This window comes from Mus caroli, chromosome 3, assembly GCF_900094665.2.
Source record: "Mus caroli chromosome 3, CAROLI_EIJ_v1.1, whole genome shotgun sequence".
In the NCBI taxonomy this organism is placed as follows: domain Eukaryota; kingdom Metazoa; phylum Chordata; class Mammalia; order Rodentia; family Muridae; genus Mus; species Mus caroli.
Window position 1 is genome coordinate 101636160 of NC_034572.1, and position 21565 is coordinate 101657724.

At 52.4% G+C, this 21565-nt stretch overlaps 1 protein-coding gene across 2 annotated transcripts; it reads right to left on the reverse strand.

Annotated features, from left to right (window-relative positions):
• Positions 1-419: 419 nt before the first annotated feature.
• On the reverse strand, positions 420-20897 carry Kcnc4 (potassium voltage-gated channel subfamily C member 4). Of its 2 annotated transcripts, none has more exons than XM_021158700.2 (4): positions 19966-20897; positions 9539-10475; positions 7507-7710; positions 420-1533 (listed from the first exon to the last, which is right to left on the reverse strand). In XM_021158700.2, exons 1-4 carry the CDS (start codon positions 20653-20655, stop codon positions 1472-1474), a joined length of 1893 nt encoding a protein of 630 aa, XP_021014359.1. In that variant the 5' UTR covers positions 20656-20897; the 3' UTR covers positions 420-1471. The 2 variants fall into 2 exon arrangements, with proteins under 2 accessions (XP_021014359.1, XP_021014360.1); XM_021158701.2 differs by having other exon boundaries at positions 422-1593.
• Positions 20898-21565: the final 668 nt, after the last annotated feature.

A 21565-nucleotide genomic window follows, 5' to 3' on the forward strand; every position in this document is an offset into this window, starting at 1 on the left:
TGGCCTCCCCAGGGCCTTGGCCCATTTAGGCTGATGCAGCTACAGGGAGAAGGAGGTTCCTATACAAACAAACAGGTCCACAGTGGACTTCCCACAACAAAGAAGACTTGTTTCATGTTATGGTGATTTCAGGTGGCCGTAGTGGGTGGTGAGGACACTGTGGGCGACCCAGGGGCTTAGAGTTCATTTCTTTCCTGCAGATCACTTTAGAGATTGCCTTGCTAGCAGTAAAATGCAGGAGCTGAGCCACAGGGAGGGTCCCTGGTGTGGACTCAATTAGGCTCAGGTGTTCTTGCACTCCTTAGACACAGGTGGTAGCTTCATTGGAATGAAGAGAAGCCCTCCCACCCACCCCCACCTTCTCCCACCCCCATCCCCGTCACAGACCCACAGTCAGAAAAGAGAGGCGAGGCAGATGCTCTCAGAGGAGCAGCAGGACACTCGGATGTCTTTATTGGTACTCGAGCACAGCATGACAGTTGAGGGCATGCAGACAGGGCACAGTGGGCCCAGCCTAGGCGTGCCTCAGACACACACACAAGAGGACAGCTTTAGAAAAGGACTGACCAATACCAAGGATGGGCAGGAAGGGCTGAGGGAGGGGCAGAGGCCAAGGCTGAAGGGATCACCCGGCCTCTGCTATTGCACGCATCCTCTGGCCACTGGCCAGGAAGTACAGTATTGCAACTGGTCTCCTCTCGCCCGAGGTGTCCCCTTCTCAGACCCCTGAGCCAGATGGGCAAACAGATCCCCTTCCATCTGCCCAGCAGCATCTTTGAAAAGAAATGGACAAAGGAGACACACAAAAGAAATGAAATTCCCCCGTCACAGACACAGAAGGGGCATTGGAAGGAGTGACAGAGGCTTCAAAAGAGCCCCTAGAAATGCCCCACAAACTGGGGTGTGGGGTGGGAGGTAGAACCCCAATCTGGGGTGGGGTTGGGCTAGTGAAGCAGTGACCCCGGAGGGCAATCTTGCTTTCAACTGACTTCAACAGGCCACCTACTGGCAGGGGAAACATCCCCAAGTGAGAGCAGCCTGGGACCACCCAGCTGGAGGGGCAGGTCCCAGGGACACTTTTCCTGGGACATCCCATACACGTGGTCAGAAGAAACAATCCATGAAGGAAGGGAGGAGGGGAAACAGGGTGGGAAGAGGACTTGGGAGACATAGCCTAACAGATGAAGACAGACCACCAGTAGCACGTGCACTACACACAAGAGTATATAGTATGTATGAATATAGATACTATATGTGCATATATGTCTCTTCAATGTACAGTAGAACAGAGTATCAGACCCAGATGGCTCTGGGCCCTGAGAGTCGCATGGGAGGTTTTTCCACCAGTCTTGTGCAAACAAGGATATCTGAGTCTTTCCCAGCAAAAGATTCGTGCCTGGGTTCCAGAGTTTTCCTAAGCCTCTGGCTTTCTGTCTGTCTGTCTGTCTGTCTTTCTCACGTTGGCGCCACTCTAAGAGAGGGTGAGGACTTCAGCGTGGGCATAGTTGGACGAGAGGGCGTCTTGGCAGGTCTCTGTTTAAAGAGCACAGGTGTGAGACACTGGGACGCACGCTTTCGGCTCAACATTGCCTTCTGGCGGGGGTGCGGGGTAAAGGGTTCAGCAAAAGAAAAGGAGAAACAAAAAAACAGAGACGTTAGAAGGAAGCCAGCCAGCCTCTGACCCACAGGCTGTGGACTTAGGAACAGCCAAGAACAGAGCTGGAAGGCATAGGGAACCCAGGGCTAAGAGGCAAGGAAGAGCTGGGGTGGTACAGGAGTGGAGTGAGCCCTTCATTTCTCCTCTGCCATCCCACCTCCAGGCCATGGAGACCCAGAGGATGCTGAAGCTCGGGTAACCATTTCCAAGAACTAATACCATCTCCAGCCTTCAGAGTTCTAATGCAGCAGGGAGAGGAACCATAGCACATTCTACATAGCTGAGCAGAGAGGTATGGTGGTGGTGGTGAATCCCTGATGTGGACTATGGCTTATGGACGACCACTCCAGCTTGTCTCTATTCAATTTGTGCACTACCCCCAAAGAGCTCCATCTGCCCTCACCACCATGGGCAATCCCACTATCCCAAGCAGCAAGTGAAGATGTCTCTAGAGTGTGGAGCCATGTCACGCCCAGCCCCCGACCTCAAAGTGATAACAGAGTCCTGGGGCATGGTGGGGGGATGTGCAGAGGGCATATGCCACACTGGCACACAGCATCCTACGAAGAAAACCCACAACCTCAGCTTCAGATATCCGAGGCTTGTGTCTTTCCCTATTTTCCAGAGGTAGCACTAGCTAGATAGCTAGGGAGACTGGGCTAATAGTATGGTGGAAGTGTCAGCCTCCCAGACTGACTACTATAGCTAATAGGTTTACAGTTAAAGGTGGGCATGTTACCTGGCATTCAACTCTGGGGTTTCCTGGCATGTTAAAAGCTTTTTTTTTTTTCTGCTAAAACCATGTTTTTCATCTCAGAGTGACCTGTTACCATCTCTTTAAGACTCTGGCCCCAACTCTCCTCCTTAAACACTGCCCCTTAGCCTTCTACGGTCCCTGCCTCTGAGTTGTATCCCTCAGGAAACCCCAAGGGGAAGACTTAACTCAGAGGATAAGACAGAGCTACCCTTTGCTCTGTTTTCCTAACAGTGATCTGTCCGTGTACATCCAGAAATACCCAGCTATTGGTCTCTACTCACAAGGAAAAGGGGAGTGACTCTGGGTACTCTACATACAGGTCACCCTAAGATGCATTGGGCAGAGAATGGCCTTGGGTGGCTCTTGTCTTTTGTCAATGGTTTATATGCTCTCTGTCCTTGGGGTCCTCTGCTAGTTGGATTCTTTCTAGGAGTCTTTATCTGGAATCTATCTAACCTACATAACTCACCAGGTATGGTGCAGGAACTTCTGAGGGAAACTGACCAGAGCCGTGCTTGCTTAGATACTTTGTGAATGGCAGCCTGAGCCAGTACTCACCATCCCCCTAGCTGTAGTTGAACAGTTGCCTTCCCACTGGTGGTCTGTCACAGCCACCTGTCTTAAAGGTTGGGCTGTGAAGCTAACTCTAGGGTTGTCAGTAGTACTGGCACAGACTGGAAGGTAAGGCTAGGAGTTCATTCCTGGGCTGCCTGCTTGCCCTTTAAGAAGGGGCCCAGCCCTCAGCTACAGGGCCAAGTTTCTAAAAGCCAAAGCAACAGATCCAATTCCAAGTCTGCCCCAAGGAAATGTTAACTGTGTCCTCAGACTCTGGGTGGGACAGACTTTTCTGCTAGTGAAGAATATTCAAGGCCTGGATGGGCCTGAGGCTGTACCTCTTAGGCTGGGGACTTGTGTATATGGAGGTTCTGTCCATGATGCATTCCTTCTTTCCTAGGACCCTGGGCAAGCACGAGGGCAGATAACATACCTAGTTCTTCCACTAAGTGGGTCCCTGTCTCTTTCCTGTTGAGCCAGGAGATGGGGGGAAGGGCATGTATAGGAGCCCATCCCTCCAACAAAGCACTGAGGGCTTCAGCCTGGCAGACGCACTGTGTTGCCCAGGGACATCTGTGCCCCCCACAGGGGTGCTATGAGCATGCCCATCCCTGTAGGAGGGAAGAGGGGAGGAGGCGGTGGGTGCCGTGGAAACTTGGGCTCCTGACAACTTGAGGGCTGCCACAGAAATAGCTGCCTCAGCTCCCCGAACCAGAACGGCAAGTCAGAGAAAATAGCTGTGGTACCGCTAAACTGGACACCTGGCTCATCGTGTCTCTGTCAGACCACAGTCTCCTAGTGCCAGGAGCCCTTCCGGGTGGGGTGAACCTGCTGCTACAAGGAGCTGCATTTCGACTTCGCATCATACCCTACCCCACAGGCTTCCCTGCCCACAACCCCTCTCTGTATCTCCGTATCTCAGAAGACACGTCACTCTGAAAGCAAGTAGCAGCAGGCAGGCCCTATAGAGCACAGCTCGAGTGGAGTATCCCAGGGCCTGCTCTAACAGACATTTACAGAGGGTCATCTAGTGTTTATTCAGTGCTGACAGACATGTTTGCCACATGCTTTGCACGCTGACCACAGGAAACAGTCTTATTCTTAAACCTGAGCCACCCTTTGAGTTGCCCTCCTTGGTCCCAGTCTCCTGCCAGGTCCCTAAAGCTATTTCACCAGATCTCTTGATTACCCTGGAGGGAGCAAATATGGGCCTTCTTTAGTTGCTCCCTTTTCAAAGTTGCATAATCTGACTCTAAAATTGCCAGGCACGTGGCCCGGCTGTCAGGTCAATTCCCATCAGGTGTAACAGGAAATGTCATGGCTGTGGCTTTTGTTCTTTAGCCCCAGGCTGAGGAAGGGGCTTATTGGGAGCAGGTGGGGCCAGTGGCAGGTGTGGGTGGGATAGCTTCTGTCTCCTCACTTCCCCTCAGCTGGCCCTGTGCAAGGTGTACCCCTGCTCACCCAATGACTCACAAACCTGTTGTGCTCCCGGGCTCGTTAGGTAAATGAATACACTTAATTATAGAAATTAGATGAGTCTCTGGTTCTGGCAGGAATACAGAGCAGAGGCTGGGTGGGAGTGGCAGGTGACTCAGAGGCAGGGCTGGGAATCTGAGGGAGCCGGAGAGGGAGCAAACTGTCGCGGAAGCAAGAGGAAGCAGTATGGAGAGATGCTGCGGCGCGGGGCACAGATGGGATGCTGGGTGGGCCGCAGGGTGTCACCCGCTGAATCTGGGCACAGGCCCCAGGGAGGAGGGCCTCCCTGCACCTAGACACCCTGCCCAGGGCTTGCACCAAGCCTGTGGCTTGGATTCTAGGAACTCCCACCTGTGCCCCATGTCACAGCTGGAAAACACCAGGTCCCATTCTCACGGTGGCTAGCCACAGGTGTGGCTGTTCTAAGCAGTCACATGTCCTTTACACCAGCAGAAATGCCCCACGAGACAGCCTTGTTATCTGCTGATCTTGGTATGGGGTGGATAGACAGACAGACAGACAGGCTGTTTGGTTATTAGTTAAAGGCCATAAGGAATGCAAATGAAATGTCTATGATTAAAATACAAATGTAGGTATGAGTCGCAGGCAAGCATGAGCAGCTCCAGAAACTCCATGTACCACAGCAAGGCCTATAAGCTCCTGAATTGGGGGCAAAACCCAGAGATGCAGGTCCTGAGTGTGTGACCTCCAATGGTTCAGGAGACTGGCTATGAGGGAGGAGCCCTGTGAGTATCTCTTCCTTGCACTCAGGCTCCATAGCTGAACATCTGGGGGAGCCTGGTGCTGTGTAGGTCTGGCTCAGGGACTCAAACTCTCCATTCTGACAGAAGTTCCTGTCTGTTGTTCTCTCAGACCTCAGGAGGGATAGAGGCTGGGGTGGCATGTAAACATGCCAGTTTAGATGTGTGTCCCCGTGTTAGAACTGAGGAAGGCCGTGGGTGTGGCTAAGGACCTGAGTGGCCAGGTGGGGGGCTGGTGAGAGGGTGGAAGGGGGGCGAGAGCAGGAGCTTTCTTGGAGGATAGGGCGAACTGTACCGCGATGCCAGTGGAGACAGCCCCAGACTGGTTCCTGCTGCTCCAGCTATGTTGTTTAGACTCCGGGACTTTTCACAGCCTTGGTGAAGAAAAGGCACATGGGTCAAACAGGAGCTTCTCCTCATCAAGGGAGCACCATGCTGCTTCAGGAGACTCTGCTGGGTAGGGAGGTGACCTCAGTCTGAGGTGGAGGGATCTCTCCTTGCTGGAAGTAGCTTCCTGACAATCTCCTGGGCTCCTGAGGGCAGACCATAGGACCTGTGGCCTGTCCTGGTTCCCTCGATCTCTTTGGTGGTCCAGCTGCAGAGACCCCACAGCTTCTAGCATGAACCTTTTCCAATGATGTGTCACATGCACTCCTGGCTCCTTGGCAACTACTGGTTAGTGATGTGGTCAGTTTTATGGCTGGAAAAAGCCTGGACTCACCCTCTCTTTGTCCTAGGTCTAGATAAGTGCAGAGAGGCATGGCGTGGGGAAAGTTGTTAAGTGCACACTGGGAGTTTGGTGATATTAATTGCCACACTTGCTTAGCGGGCCCTGTTTCCCAGCAACCCACCTGTTCCCTCTCGAAGGTCACTCTAATTGGCTGAGCTACATGCTTGTTGCCAAGAAGCAGTGTGGAGGCATCTTGAAAATAGAGCAGATGGGCCCCAAAGGCACCCTAGGGAGGCAAAGTGGAGGGATGCAGGCTCTTCTGCATGGTGCCTGTACATGTAGGAGCATCTGCCCTCAGGGCTCTCCTAACTTGTACTCCCATGGTCTCCTCCACATCCCTGCTTCTACCAAGCACCTCCCAGCACCAGAGGGGAAGCCAGGATGTTCATCCCCCAGCTCTGTGCTCTGAAGTCCTCCACAGGAGTAGAGGATGCATTTTACACCATTTCTTAGCAGGCTGCAGCCTGAGCCCAGATCCCTCGGTTAAAAGAAGATGCAGTAGAATTGCTGCATTCTTGAGAGAGAGAGAGAGAGAGATCCAGGACCTGAAGACTGGAGTGCAGGATTGGCAGGTGAGGGTATATGAGCTCTGAGTACTCTACCTATAGCCATTTATCTGGGGCCTCTGGGCCTTCTCCTTCCAGGTGCCAGACTTGTTCCTGTTGCTATTACTCGGTAAGATGTGTACCCAGCAAGGCTGGAGGCCCACCTTTCAGAGCTTCTCAGTTCAGGATACCTAGGAATCACACAGGAAGGTGCCCCAGGAGTTTACCTGGACCGAGAAGCTAGGAGCCATTTTTTAGGGTTCAGAAGTTTCTCAGGCTATTCCTGCAGCAACCACTCCCTTGACGGATTCAAACCAGTCCCAGCCTGGGACTTGGGACTGTTGGAAGTTGAGTGTAGGAAACCTAGTTGGTTAAGGAGTGGCCAGAATGAGAACTTGATGGTGATATTTGTTTAGGGAGAATCATGGCTTCTCCTGGAAATAGGCAGGACGTTAGGGAAGATTCCGACTCAGGAAAGGCAAGGTCAAGTGGGATCAGAAAACACAGAGAGGACAAGGGTCTGGTCTTGAGCCTCGTGGTTCTCAGCCATCATTGGCCCTTGTCATCCTAATGGCTTCTGTGTCCCTCTCTCCATTAAGGCTAAGAGTCCCTAGCTGCACAGCCCAACTTCAGCTCTGTCTCTGCCATGCACTGGGAGAGTCTGTTTCCTTGAGGGAAGCTTTGGCAGTGTTTAGGAGGCCTAGGGAAGTGGCTGGGTATGACCCTGTGGGCTAGGCCTAATGGCTGCGGCAGGTCTAGAGTGGGGGAGGTGAAAGAGTGTGCCCTCAAATGTCTAGTATTGTGTGGATACCTTTGAGGGAGGGGCTCCACAGGGAATGCTAGAGACCTTTTCAATCCAGACACTGGCAATTTAGGATATCCATTCTAAAAGCGAGGGCGCATCCAAGGCAGAGGAGATGGTGGCCACGGGCTCAGGGGAGGGGGAGACCTCAAGCTCTGAGGGGAGGGCTGGGGAGACTCAGCTCTGGGGGGGCTCCCCACCTGCCCAGCCCATGGAGCCGTACCTTTCCGGACACTGCCATCAGCACAGGCATAGTCCCCAGCACTGAGCAGGAAGCAGGCAGCTGCCTTCTTGTTTCTGTCCCGCGTGCCTGAGCGTCTCAGGGCCCGACGCTCTTCAGGGGTGGGGGCCAAGGCCAAGGGCTGGGTGAGGCCAGCTCCCTCCTCATCAGACAGCACCGCATTAGCATCACCATTCTGCTTAGAGTCTGGAGGGGGACAGAGAGAAAGGAAGCTAAGATGGTTGCTGGGGCTTTCTTCCTAAGGGGAGCTACTTGGAGTCTCAGACCCCAGGTCCTGGAAGCAAAGGCAGAGTGCCTGTGCTTGGTCTGAAGGATCTTCTCTCAGTTTTGGCCTAGAGCCTCCTTTTGGGAGCTGGACCACAGCTCAGACATCCTATAGCAGCAGTACTTCCCAATAGGGCTTGTGAGGATGTCCCAGGAGATCAATCCTGGCAGGCGCATATTCTCATTTCCCCTCAGGTCTGGCTCAGGTAGGCTCTTGATGAGTCTGCATTCCTCAGAGAATACCTGGCTAGTAGGAATAATGGGTGGTGGCTCTAGTGCCAGACATACTCCGAAGTTTCTCTGCCTTTCTCTCTGCACCACTTAAGGCAATTACTCTTTTTCCTCCGGCACCCAGGCCACTCTGAAGGGCTTGGAGCAGGACTCTCTTATGTCTAGGAAGATAAAGAAAAGAGCTCCAATTCAAGTCTTCCCTGTGGGGACCAACTTGCCTTTTTTGGAGAGTGGCACAATCACTATGGGCCTGACTGGATGTGATAGAGTTACCTGGCCTAAGACAGTGGCTCTGGCATTGGCCACTCAAAGTCCCAGTGTGGCCAGTTAAACAGGACAGGGGCCTCCATGCTGTGCATGTCTAGAAGGCTACCTAAAGCCCTCTGAATTTGTTCATAAGGATCTGCTCTGAGCTCTGACTGGACCTCAAAACACATCTCAGATTCCTAACAGGCTCAGGAAGGGGCACCATCGTAGTAGTGCAAACGGATGGAAGCTTCTCTACCAAGGTCTTCATCAAGGAAGACCCAAACCCTAGTTAATCCCAGAGAACAACTAACCCCAACACAGGCAAGGTCACAGGTAAGTGTCTCAATTCAAGCCCCTCTCTGGAGAACTAGTCCCTGAGAGCTTAACCAGGAGCTGCTGCCTCAGTCTCAGCTCTACTGAGCCCAGCCTCAGTAGCCTGATAGCCAGTCACGTTCCAGTCTATGATCCCTGTCTTCTGGCCTCCTCCCACGTTGTTGGGGACTATGCTGATTTTCCTTCTTGTCTCCTGACCCAGAACAGGAGTAGAATTTGCATGGAAAGACAGAGTGATGCTCAGTCTTACTCCCTTCAGGACACAGATACTTCCCCTTCCATTTTGCTTCTTATAAAGAGCCTGGACTACTTCTCCCTTGGTTCCCCTCTATCCGTGTCAAGCTGTGAGCCCAGGACTCACTCCAGCTATACTGAACAGAAGGCAGCCTCCCACTGCTGTTACGTTATCACAGCTATTAGGCCAAGAGAGAGCAGACGTGAATGTTGGGAAAGAGGTGACTCATGTGTCAATGCACCTTGGAGGAACAGCTGCCCTGCTCTCTGCCTAATCATATCAGCACTGGCATGTGTTCTACTTTTTCAAAGTGTGGCAGAGCCACCACCCATTTGGGTCTCATCAGAGTAGGGTAGGATATTGATATGTCATTCCCATTAATAGGTTATGCCCAGAGGGGAAGGAACTGGCTTCTGGGAACAGAGCAAGGCGGGCAAGAAGGGACTAGAAACCAGTCTTTCTAACATACAGTCTCCATGTACTGTCCACATATCCTACATTGGAAGGATAGTTCACTCCACAAGCACTGGTGTTCACCAAGATCTTTAAACCGTGGGACTTAAGTTGGTCTTAATATTTTCCCCTCCCAGAAGCTCATCTTACACACAGTGAAGCTTGCACGATATAGCATAAACCCAGATTTCAAGGCCTATGGCAGCTCCCTTGGCTACACAGAGAGAAGGGAGCCTGAGCTCTACTCACCGGCTCGTTTCCTCTCGACCACACCCTCTTCCCGGGCAGGGGGGCTGGTATCACTGTAGGTGCTGTCCCGGGGTGAAGTCTCCTCAGACTTGCAGTAAATGGGCGACTCGAGCTGGGGTGGCCGTGGTACGTGCTTCTTTCGCTTCTTGGGCAGCTTCTGTTTGGCCATAGCCAGGGAGTAGTACATTCCAAAGTTATTGACGATGACAGGCACGGGCATGGCAATGGTCAGCACGCCAGCCAGCGCACACAGCGCACCCACCAACATTCCTGACCACGTCTTGGGATACATGTCCCCATAGCCAAGCGTTGTCATGGTGACCACAGCCCACCAGAAACCGATGGGGATGTTCTTGAAGTCGGTGTGGTCGTTGCCCCGTGGGTCAGATGGCCTGGCCCCGATTCGCTCGGCATAATAGATCATGGTGGCGAAGATGAGCACACCCAGGGCCAAGAAGATGATCAGCAACAGGAACTCATTAGTGCTGGCCCGGAGTGTGTGGCCCAGCACACGCAGCCCCACAAAGTGGCGTGTGAGCTTGAAGATCCGCAGGATGCGTACAAAGCGTACCACGCGCAGGAAACCCAGCACATCGCGAGCTGCCTTGGAAGACAAACCACTCAATCCCACCTCCAGGTAAAAGGGTAAGATGGCCACAAAGTCGATGATGTTAAGCAAGTTCTTGACAAAGTCCAGCGTATCAGGGCAGCACACAATGCGAACCAGGAACTCTAGAGTGAACCACATCACGCACACACCCTCGATGTAGGTAAGAATGGGCTCTGTTTCTACCTCCCGCCGGAAGCGCACGCTGGTGATATTCCCTACCCGGTGGATCTCCGTCACGTTTCGGTCAATGTTGAAGGCCTCATGGGTCTCCAGGCAGAAGGTGGTAATGGAGACCAAGATGAAGAAGAGAGAGGCAAAGGCTACCACCTGTAGGCCAGAATAGGATATGGCTGTCAAGTCAGTGATAATTGGCTCCATTGAGAACAGTGACCTCTACTCATAGAACACATACAGGTTACTAGCTCATTGCTAGTCAAGGGGTAGGATTAAGGTAGAGACAGAAGAGGATGTGTGTGTGTGTGTGTGTGTGTGTGTGTGTGTGTGTGTGTGTATGTATATGTATGTGTGTTCTAGGGTAGCGCTTCTCAACCTGTGGGTCTCAACAAGGGTCAGGTATCAGATATCCTGCACACTCAATGTTTATGTTTCATTACAGTAGCAAAATTACCCTTGTGAAGTAGCAACAAAATAATTTCATGGTTGAGGATCACCACAACATGAGGATCTGTACTGAAGGGTTTCAGCATTAGGAAGGTTGAGAGCCACTCCACAGATCTAATAATTCCTAATCTTTGCCAGAGTGCCCAGAAGACAGAGGCTGCTTTTGTCTGGAAACCACAAGTCAGGACACCATAGCTGCCTGGCCCTGCCTACTATAGCACTGCCCGTTTCATGCTTTAATACTTCACAAATTGTGGTGTGTGGACAAACTAGGAAAAAACCCCTTTCAAGCGTGGTTGACTCGGGAGGTTAGGGAAAGGTCAGCACTCCCACCTCCCTCGTAAATCCCCAGGTGAAGTGTATGCCACAGACCACAGCGGCAATAAGCAGGCTCTTGAAGGAGGGGTCTAAACCAGAAGCAGTGATGCATGGAAACAGGTTAGAAATACAAAGCCCAGCCACACAAACCTACTGAAGGAGAAACTTGAGTGGGAACAGAGAAGAAGTACTTTATTAAACCATCCAGTTTGCTAAATCCTGATACTCACTCAAGGTTACGGTCCATTGCTTTAAGGGATGCCCAGAGACAAGGGCTACAAGAAATAACCTCTTTCTGCCAACTGACCTTCATGACCTTCATGACCCCACCCACCACCTAACCTAGAACCACCTGGCCTGGGCAGCCAATCCAGGAAGTGGGGAACATATGGGCTAGGGCAGGAGATAGGTGGGCATTCCCAGAACAGTGTCTCCCTGATGTTAGCTGGGACTCTGAGCTCCAAAGTCAAAGTCTGCACTTATCAGGGTGAGAATGGTGGCAGACATGCATCAGATGATCTGACAGCCACGGGGATCTCAGCGAGAATGGTGACAGCAGAGTTCGGCAGAGGAACGGCTGGACTAAGTGGCCAGCCATTATGAATGGAGATGAGACTCATGTGTAATAACACCAATTACAGAGCCTTCATTCGTTATTCATTCCATTTCATTCAGCACTGTCAAGATGCTCACTGCTGAAGTCTAGCCTCCTGTCTTTGCTGCTCCTGCTCCTGCTCCAGCTCCTGCTCCTGCTTGGGGGACAGGTTTTGGTTTCCCCCTGGGGAGGAGGACTGAACCTCTACAGGCAGCTGAGGCAAGTCCCTGGCTGCACATTTCACAACCCCATGTCTGCACTGCTCCAGTTTCTACCTGACCTTGTCCTTATCCCCATCCAGTGAACAGTCAGGTCTGCCTGGCAGGGGCTTCCTTCTGGTGTGCCTATGGTAAAAGGGAGGAAGCAGTGCAAGATACCAGTGGGAAATAAGGAGTATGGAAATTCATATCCCTAGGCCTCTGGGGTAGAAGTAAGGGAAGGAAGGAATTTTGGACACGCAATTCACCATCTGTCCTCTTCCTGGAACTACTAGGCACCTTATATGTGTCACTGCCTTCAGTCTTCCTAGTGACATAGAAGGCAGATTCCATCTTTCCACTTTACATAAAAAGAACCAAGATCATACGCCTATTCTGGGGCCATACTGCCCTGAGCAGGTAAGAACCAGATATGAACCAAACATCATATAGTCTGTACATTTCCTTTACACCCTTAAACCATATCATCTTTACTATCCCCTGGGCAGAGTCACTTCCCAGGCCCAGGAGTATAGGTCCTGATGATTGAGCCTGTTCCATCAGCATGAGGATGTGTGCCTTCATAGGACACACTCCCACCATCCAGTCATTACTTCCTTTATCCTGAAAGTAGGACGAGCAGATCATAAACAGCAAGGAAGGAGCACACTGGGGAGGAGGGTCCACAGACGCTTTCCTTACTCTACGGCTCTTCCTACCTACTTCTCCTCAGGAAAGTAAAATTGCAAGTGCTTTTGCTGGCCTCACGTCTCCTCCCCTGAGATATGGGCTGCCAAGACAACACAGGCTGCTGCAGGCTGTGACTGTGACAATCCAGGGTCCTGGCTCTACCCTGTGCTCTCAGAAGCAGAAGGAACCAGAGTGAGGGATGGGAACAGAATTCCTAGTTTTGCTAGGAGACATAGAAGCCCAATCTCTCTCTCTCTCTCTCTCTCTCTCTCTCTCTCTCTCTCTCTCTCTCTCTCCCTCTCTCTCCCTGGGACCGTTCGTTAGCCAGCAGAGTCAGCCCACCTGGGAACTTGAGCATGAGGTTAATTAGTGATGTGGAAAACAAGGTCAGAAAGAGCTGCCAAGGGGCTGAGCCCTGGGAGCAGAGGCAGGAGGGAGATGTCCAACCTTCCCCACTGCCTGCCTTCCTCAGCTGCCTCTGCCATAGGCACTTACAGCAGGCCCAGACCACCTTCATGGTGGCAGAAACAACCCCAATCCTGTGGTCTCCTTGGTTTTTTTTTTTTTTTAAAGCACAGAGCTGTCCCACAAATGGCCATAAGGTTGTCCAGGTCCTTTAGGACATATAGTGACCTACAGTGTGCCTTTCCTCTATATTACTCTCAGGCAATTGTTTCCTAAGTGGCTGGCTGGTGTAATTGGTGCTTTTTGCTGGGCCTCATCCTTGAGGGAGGGATACTGTTTCATTTCCCACAAGGCCCTTGACTCAGGCTGCCTGGGATGGAAGAGATCCCAAGAGACAGCAACTATAGCAATGGCATCCTACAAGACGTGCTTATACCTTAGCCCCCATGAGCTGTACTAAAGGTCTGTTGATTGTGCCTGAGCCCCCCGTCACCAAGCCCTGCACTGCCAATCTGAGGGCAAAGCTCAGCTAAAGAGCTGGCAGCCTTGCTGGGGTGTCTGTTGTTTCTTATGATCAGTCAGGTGCTACCATTCTCTTTATGTGCTGGGACAGTACAAGTACCCACTTTGTAGTACCACTGCGGGATAAGCAAGCTTCAACACAGCACATGCCTAGGATTTTCTAAGTAGTCCATAAAATGGTGACCAAGCTGAGGTAGAGGTAGTATCTGGGGACACCCCCACACCACGTCTAAAAATGACTAATCATCGAATCCTCAGAAGTGTGTAAATCAACTCCCTTTGAGGTTTTGGAGACAAAGGAACCCAAGGGCTAGAAGTAATTTGTACTGGACTCCATGCCTGAGGCTGCCTGTCTCCTCTCTCCTTGGCATAAGGACACGGGCTATGGATTCTAATGGAAGTCAAAACCACCCAACCAGAAAATGGCTGAATGAACCGGCTGTGCCTGCTAGAGGAGGTAGGTGGGCCTCAGCATCCAGGATTGGAGGCTCCTGTCATGACTGCACCCTTTCTAACAGCCCCCTGTTCTCCTGAGACACCCCCCCCATACACATATGCTGGCCACTATGGCTTTTGAGGGACCTGTCCATATCTAAAGGCCCATAGTATTGCAACTATCAGTCAAATTACCGGCTTTTCCTCCTACTCCACTGTCTTTGAACAAATTAAAGGACACACTTCTGGGTTCTAATTAGCTTCTGTTACCAACTGCCTATGAGACCTCTGTGACTTTCTTAGCCCCAGCTAGCCTTAAAATTTACAAAGTGGATCCAATTAGCCTTAGAATCATCACTTACCTAGTGGAAACCTGAACACCTACTATGTGCCGCCATGCTTGGAAGAGCAGAAAAAATATAGACAAACATTCCCGCCCTTTGGATCTTCCATCCTAGTGGAAAGAAACTGCTAACAACTAAACGGATAGCTTACACAGCATACCCAATGGCATGAGCTTTATGGAGGCACAGAAAAAGGAGGCATGGAATAGAAGCACTAATTTAAACGGAATGGTCAGCTCAGATCACAATGACAAAGAGAGGCCTGAATGGAGACCTAAAGGAAATGTTCCCCAGGCAGCAGGATCAACAGCACAAAGGCTCCAAGGCTGCAGTCTTAGAGGGACGAGAGAAGACTTTGCCTAATCCGGTTGTTCTGAGAACTAAAAGAAATGATACTCGTGAAACTTAGCACAGAGCATGGAGTGTCTGGAAGCTGGCACAGGCTGGATGAGGGGAGAGGTGACAGACACTAGTCAATGGGAACTAAATACAATCATTGGGGGCTGGGGAGGGGAGTCCAAGGAAGGAGGGCCAGGGAGACAGATGAACAGATAAACATAAGGAGACTCATGCCCAAAAACCTATATTAAGGAAGACGTGTAGGAGAAGGAAAAAATTGAGAACACAGCCAAAGACGCTTGCAGAGGAAGATCCGTGGAGCTTGGGTGAGGGGCTGAGCCTCCTGGTAAAGCCAGAGTTTCCTACCCAGACAGTGCTGAACAGGGAGTAGGGTGCCCTGGGGTTAACAAAAAAGAAGGAACAGGGCCAAGAATGGCAGCTCCTGGCTCTTAAGTGGACACGCAGGAGGTCCTAGCCTAGCTGAGGGCCACTCCTCAGGTATCCACTCTGGCTGTAAGCCAGCCACTGGAGCTGACCTTAACCTGGGCGAAAGGTCTCACAGGCCTGTCCAGAATCTGTGAGTCCTCAAGCAAATGGGATCTGCTCCAGTCTAAGTTCCTGTCTAAGAGCCTCTCTGTCAATGTCCCATGCAGACCTGTCTTCCCAAGGTGGACAACTCCATCCCTGACTCTGCAGAGGGGGGTGTCATGTATTTTTTTTTTATAGCACGCCTCCTTTTAACCATTATCCAAGGAGGTAACTCATTATCCTACAAGGCCCATTTGGCCAACTCTCTATGTTCTCCTAGAAGCCCCACCCCATTTGGAGGTGGGACTCAACATTCCTCCTTGCCTATTGGACTTTATCCTTCACACCTACCACAGCATCTACCACAGAGCACCTAATGTTACCATTTCTTGTCACTGAGCTCTCTCTACTACCATCCGTTCTGCCTGTTCTACCTCTCTTCAGACCCCTATACTGTTCTTTATGTTTCCAGAGGCCAGCGTGTAGCTGTCACAAAGTAAGTGCTAGGTGAGTGTCTTCTAGATGAGTAGAGTCAAGGTGACCATAGCTTCTTCTCACCGGACTGGCAAGCTGCCAGAAGATGAGATTAGCCACCTAACTGAGGCTAGAGGTGACAAAGGTACTCCCTCCAGATACCAGTCACTTAGCACCTTGACAGCTCTCTAGAGTGGGTCAAACCTACTTCTTGACAGGACTCTGTGCTATGCGCTGGGTGACCACTTCATGGTCAAAAGGAAAATGTAGCATGAAGCTGGGCCATCATGGTATGCTGGTTGTACCCAGGGTATTGTGAGTGACTGGTACTCATCATTTACACTAGCAACGCCCATGGTGGAGATTAAGGATCAAGGAGCCAGCTTTCCCCAAGGCTGAGCTACCGAACTCTGCTTCTGCCTGCTCTTTTCCTTAGATCTCCAAATGTAATTGCACTCCCCTCCCCCACTCCACATTCCTACAAAATGGTGACAAACAGAAACAACTCATCATCCAGAGACAAAATGCTCTGAGGCAATGTTGATCTGTTCAGAATGAGAAAGAGAAACAGCTCTGAGAAGAACCTGGGAGGTTGCCTAAGGCAGCATCAGCGGGAGTCTGCAGCCTTGGGCAGCCCAGGGTGGGCTGGCACTACCCTTCTAGACTCATATTTCATGTACACCCTATCCGATCACCCTAGCTTAGACAGCACAGCTTCAGCAAGTGTTGGCTCTCACTGAAGCCTGTCATGAGCACTGTGATGACCAACCATGTCAGACCGTTAGAGGGGCATGAGTTTTGTCTCTCTGTGCCATGACCTATTGTTTATTTGTAACCAAGTTTGACCTCTTGTTTTTCTTATCAAAGTCACCTGGCAAAAAGATGAGAGACAGGAGTTGGACCCAGGCAATTTTAGACCTGATAAGAAATAGAGAAGTGGATCAGCAGAGGTTTTCTGGTGACAGCCATCCCCACCCCCCACTCCCGCCCCAAGCCTTTCTGGGCTGAAGCTACCAAGGCAGGAGTGGCTGCAGATTTGGACTCAAGTGACCTGGGTTTGGATCCTAGTGCAACTGGCTGTGCTGTCACTGTGTCACTGTGACTTGGTGTTCTTGTCTGTTCATTAAGATGAATGATTCCTGCCTCTCCTGAATCAGAGGAGGTATCAGGAGAAAGCCCAGTCAAACACCTAACACATAGTCGATGCCTGAGAAAGAAGGACATTTCTAGCTGCCCTCCTGAGACAGGTGGGGATCCTGTGATCGCCCCGTTCTGTTCTGAAGGGAAAAAGAACCACCCAGGAACCATAGCCAAAAGAGAAGGGCTGTGGCCCTATCTTTATACAGCTGATCACTGAGTTAAATCCAACTCATCTCGGGATTTCTAAAGAACAGAGCAAGGAATCAAGGCAGCCCAGGGTCCCATTAGGTAGGCCTCTAGTTGGCACTCAGAAGGCGCAAAGCAGGATTCTATAGATCTGAGTACTGCCCAGGCCCTCCTGGTTCCTACTGGGTTATACAACATCCAAGGAAGCCTTTGCCCTGCCCCAGGGCAGTGTCCATGAGAGGCTGAGGCTAGAACCAGCCTGCACTCAGCTCAAACCACAGGATCAAAACTGCAGGAGCAGCCTGACTATAGTGAAGTCAGCAGGGGTAATCGTCCTGCCTAGGAACCTTCCTGAATGGACCAGCTGATGGCCAGGCCAGTAGCTAGGCAACAGGCTTTCCTAATTAGCTCAGTTCACTTTCCGTTTGTGTCTGTTTTGCTCCTGTCATAACGCACTAGTCAAACGACTGGGCTGTTGTATGTAGAGAGATGCCTCGAGGCCCAGAGCACCACTCCTCTGCCCTCATGTGCCCTACTAGGTGACACAAACCCCTAGTGTTGCAAACTCCTTCCGGGGAAACTCCAGCTGATTGGTGGTATGCAACAGTACAGATCTCCCGTGGGGGACAGTTCTGCCAACTTGGGGTCAGTGGAGAAAATAAATGCAGCTTTAGAACTCTATGACACTGCAGAACTCTGTGACACTGCACCCTCGGGTCTTAAGGAGGAACAAGGCAAGTGTCCCTTCTGATGTTCCCTTTGACTTCTGAGTCCCATTGGTTCCTGATGTTTATTCACAGAAGGAAAGAACCTCAGGACACCAAGCAGGCTGGAGCAAGCAGCTAGGCACTGCTCCCCCCTGCCATCAGCTTCTTCAGTGGGGAGACCACGTAGCAGTTACAGGAGTAAAGGCTTAGGTAGGCACGAAGGAGCCCTGGCTTTGATTCACAGTCCTGCCACCAGTGGTTTATTTGCTGCCAGCCTCAATCTGTTAAATGGGCACTGTATTAAGTTCATTAGGAATAATAGAGATTAATGTATTATCTTTATGGCAAAACCCTGGAATTAGGATGCTTGGTGAAGAGCTGCCCCCCCCCCCGTTTTATGAATTGCATATTCCCACTTGTGTGTCCAGGAACAGCTCAGAATTGGCCTCTGCCCGTGTTCCTCCGCTGTGGGCAAGTCTTTTGGCTCCCGTGCCAGCCAGAGCTCCACAGCATGATCCACATCAGCATTAATGATCTTGAGGTTGGAAACTCAGGGTGGCTTTGGCAAGACAGTTTATGTGTCTGAATCTTGGTTCCTTCCCTGCTTAAATGGGAGAATTGACCCTCTACTTGATGGTAGAGCCTCTCATAATTCCAGAGGAGGGAAAAAACTGAGCAGAGGTCCCAGAATGCTCTGAAAGAGGGCCTGGCTCACTTAGTCAGCTCTTCTAAGAACTGTTTCCCTGGCTTGTCCCCTTTCTGCTTCTTCCCTACCCCACAACTTGTCTCAATGACTTGTGCCTGACTCGCTTTCCTAGTAAAGACACTGTCACAACAGAGGGGCACTGGTCAGGAGCATCACTGTGTTCCCGCCTTCCTAGCTGATTTCAGGATGACAAAGCCACAAAACAAAGCAGCGGAGATAGACAGGGGCCTCGAAATCAGACTTACAGTGGCTACCTCAAGTCCTCGTCCTGCAGGGAACCTCTTGCTAAGACCTCTACCCCCTTTCTCTTGCAGGTAGGAGATGCATTACCCTGGCTTGGTATTTACACCAGACTAACCCATCCCTTTAGCTGCAATCTTCAACACTGAGCTCTCCCCTGGGTAGGAAGTGGAACTTTTTCTCCCATGATTAGGGTGAGGACCAGCCCATGGGGTGTTGAAGGGAGGTAGTGAGAAAGGCTTTGAGACTCATTAGCATGACAACTTGGGGTGCCAAAGGAATCAATCAATCCAATTCCAGAAGCATACCCCAGACACAGCAAACACACTGAGCATAGCCCAGACACAGCAAACACACTGTTTTTCTCTCTTTTTTTTTTCCTTGTCTCCCAGACAGGTTTTAGGTGAAGGCTATGAGATCAGATACCAACCTCCAGGCTTTTCTATTTTTAAAGTCTAAAGCCTTCTTCGGGGTTTTAGCTGCCAGAGGAGAATGAAGTGAGTGAATAGATACATACCTTTCTAGGACCCCCTCCTACCTTCAGGACACACACTAGGTCTTGTCTAAATCAACCTGTTTCCCCTGCTCTGCACACGTTCATCTCCAGTGTAACCTGAACCAGGGCTTTCTGGGAAGCCACTTTGTGCTGCAGCAGAAACAAAAGAGCAGTGACAAATCTGGTATCGTCACCAGGAAGCTTGTGGCTGGCCACTGTCCTGGGATCCTGAAGAGCCTAAAGCAGGAGGCTTTTCCTGTCTACTTCTCTCTCCTGTCAGCAGCAGCCAGGCTGTGACCGAGGTACAGAAAGCCTTGGGACATGGCCTGCTCCTAGGAGAAAATGTCCTCACTCAGGAGAGGAGGCCTGGGTTCTGGGGGATCTCTGCCCTTTATGAGACAGGTATTCTAGAAACTATGCCCCCTTCTCTGAAATCCATAGGCGCCTGCATACAGAGCTGTTGGCAGGATAGAAACAGGTTAAGTATCCTACATAATCCACGGTTCCTTCTCTTGATCCGGTCTCACCCCTGAAAAAGGCCAAGTTTAAGCTCTCCAGGACTTTGTGGTCTTGTGGAGGGCAATTGTGCTGATCAAAAAGGAGTGAGAAATGCTCAAGTTGAAGGCTTGCCACCCACTGAGGGGCATGTGCCAGAGCAGCCAGCTCGGATCAGGTCCAAGTAGTAAGTTAAGTGTGTGCAATCTCCTGATGGAGCATGCAAGAGACCGAGGAGGGTGGGTGTTAGGAGGCAGGTAGTTATCGTCTGCCAGGTATGTCAGTCTCCTTCCAACCCCCTCCCCATCTGACCTATCAACACTAACACCAAGAAACCCTTGGGCACGGAGATGGGGAGACCCTGGCTTCTGCCACTCACCCTGGCCGCCCGGGATGAGTAGGGATCCTCGAAGAGCGCCCACATTCGGGGCTGCCAGCCACGGCACCCTCCGGACCCAGCACCAGGGCCAGAGCCTCCTTCATGGGGGCCCAAGCGCTGCAAGGCCAACTCCCGCTCATCGTCGCCAGCCTCGTCGCCTGGCCCTGCGCCACCCCCGCCCCCGTCCGGGCTCTCGAAGATGTCCAGTGCCTCCTCAGCATCGCGGTGCTGCCGGTAGGTCATCCAGCAGCAGGGTTCCACATCTGTTTCATCGATACCCCAGAAGGTGAGCTCTTCCTCAAAGAGAGGCCCACAGACGTCTGCGGGGCAATGCAGCTTGCCCGTACGGTAGTAGTTGAGCACATAGGCAAAAACACCCGGGTGCCGATCAAAGAAGAACTCACAGCCCCCGCCGCCGCCGCCGCCGCCGCTGCTGCCGCTGCTGCCTGCACCGCCGCCATCCGACTCTGGCCGACCCCCGCCGTCGGGATCCGCCAACCAGGCAAGGCGGGTGCCCGGTAGGGTGCGCAGGGTGCTGCGGTAGGTCTCATGTCGCGTGCCGCCCACGTTGATGATGATCTTCTCCGACGCCTCGCCCTTGGCCATCTCCTCCTTCAGACATGTTTTGGACGGAGGCTTGTTCCCCGACTTGCGCCCGCGGTAGGAGGAGACACACACCGAGCTGATCATAAGAAGCGCTGCGGGGCTCCGGCTTGGGGCGGCCGCTGCCCTCCAAACACCCTTCCCAAGGAGGCAGCGTCAGAACGGGGAGGGGGAGGAGACGACAAGGAGGAGGTGGAGGAGGAGGAGGAGGCAGGAGGTGGTGGCGGCCCCTTCTGCGGAGTGGCTCTGCTCCTGCCTCCCCCCCCCAACCCCCCCGGGGCGCGGAGCAGGAAGAGTTGGCTTTCTGTAGTGCACAGGTGGTTGGGATTTAGGCAGGCAGAACCTAGTGGAGGCAGGAGGTGAAGACCTGGGTCGAGGACTCAAACCAAAGGGTCCGGGGTCCCAGGAGGTAGGGGCAAGCACAAGGATGCTCCGGGCCGGGGACACGCCCCCCCAACCCCAGAAAGGCAGAGAAGCGCACAGTCCCAGAGCACTGCGAGGGTCCGCGGCGCGCGCGCTCACACTCACACGGGCCACCCTTTGGCTCCTAGAACGCGGCGAGCCCGAAGGCGGCAGGGTTTCTTTGGGTGGCGGCAGCGGCGGAGGCAGAAGCGTAACAGCAACAAGTCCTCGGAGCGGCTACCGGGGCCGGGCGGATGCTCCTACGGTAGTCAGAGCTCTGCGGGGCCGGGCAGTGTGCGGTCAACTCGAGGCGGCGGTGGCGAGCATGTGGCCTGTTCCCCCCATTCATAAATCCAGCGCGGAGCACCGATGGCGGGCGGGGTTGAGTCGAGCGAGACGGACCAGCAGGTGGGGGTTGCTCAGGACCAGGCGGCAGGAAAACAAGCGCGCCCGCAGCAGCGAGCCTGGGTCCTGCGTCCGTGGCCGGGAGCTGCGCCGGGCTGGGTGCAGCGCTGCGGGGGCCGCGCCGGGACGAGGGGGGGTTCAGACGGGGCGTCCTGCGCGGCGCAGAGCCTGGAGGGCGGGGCTGCTCTGA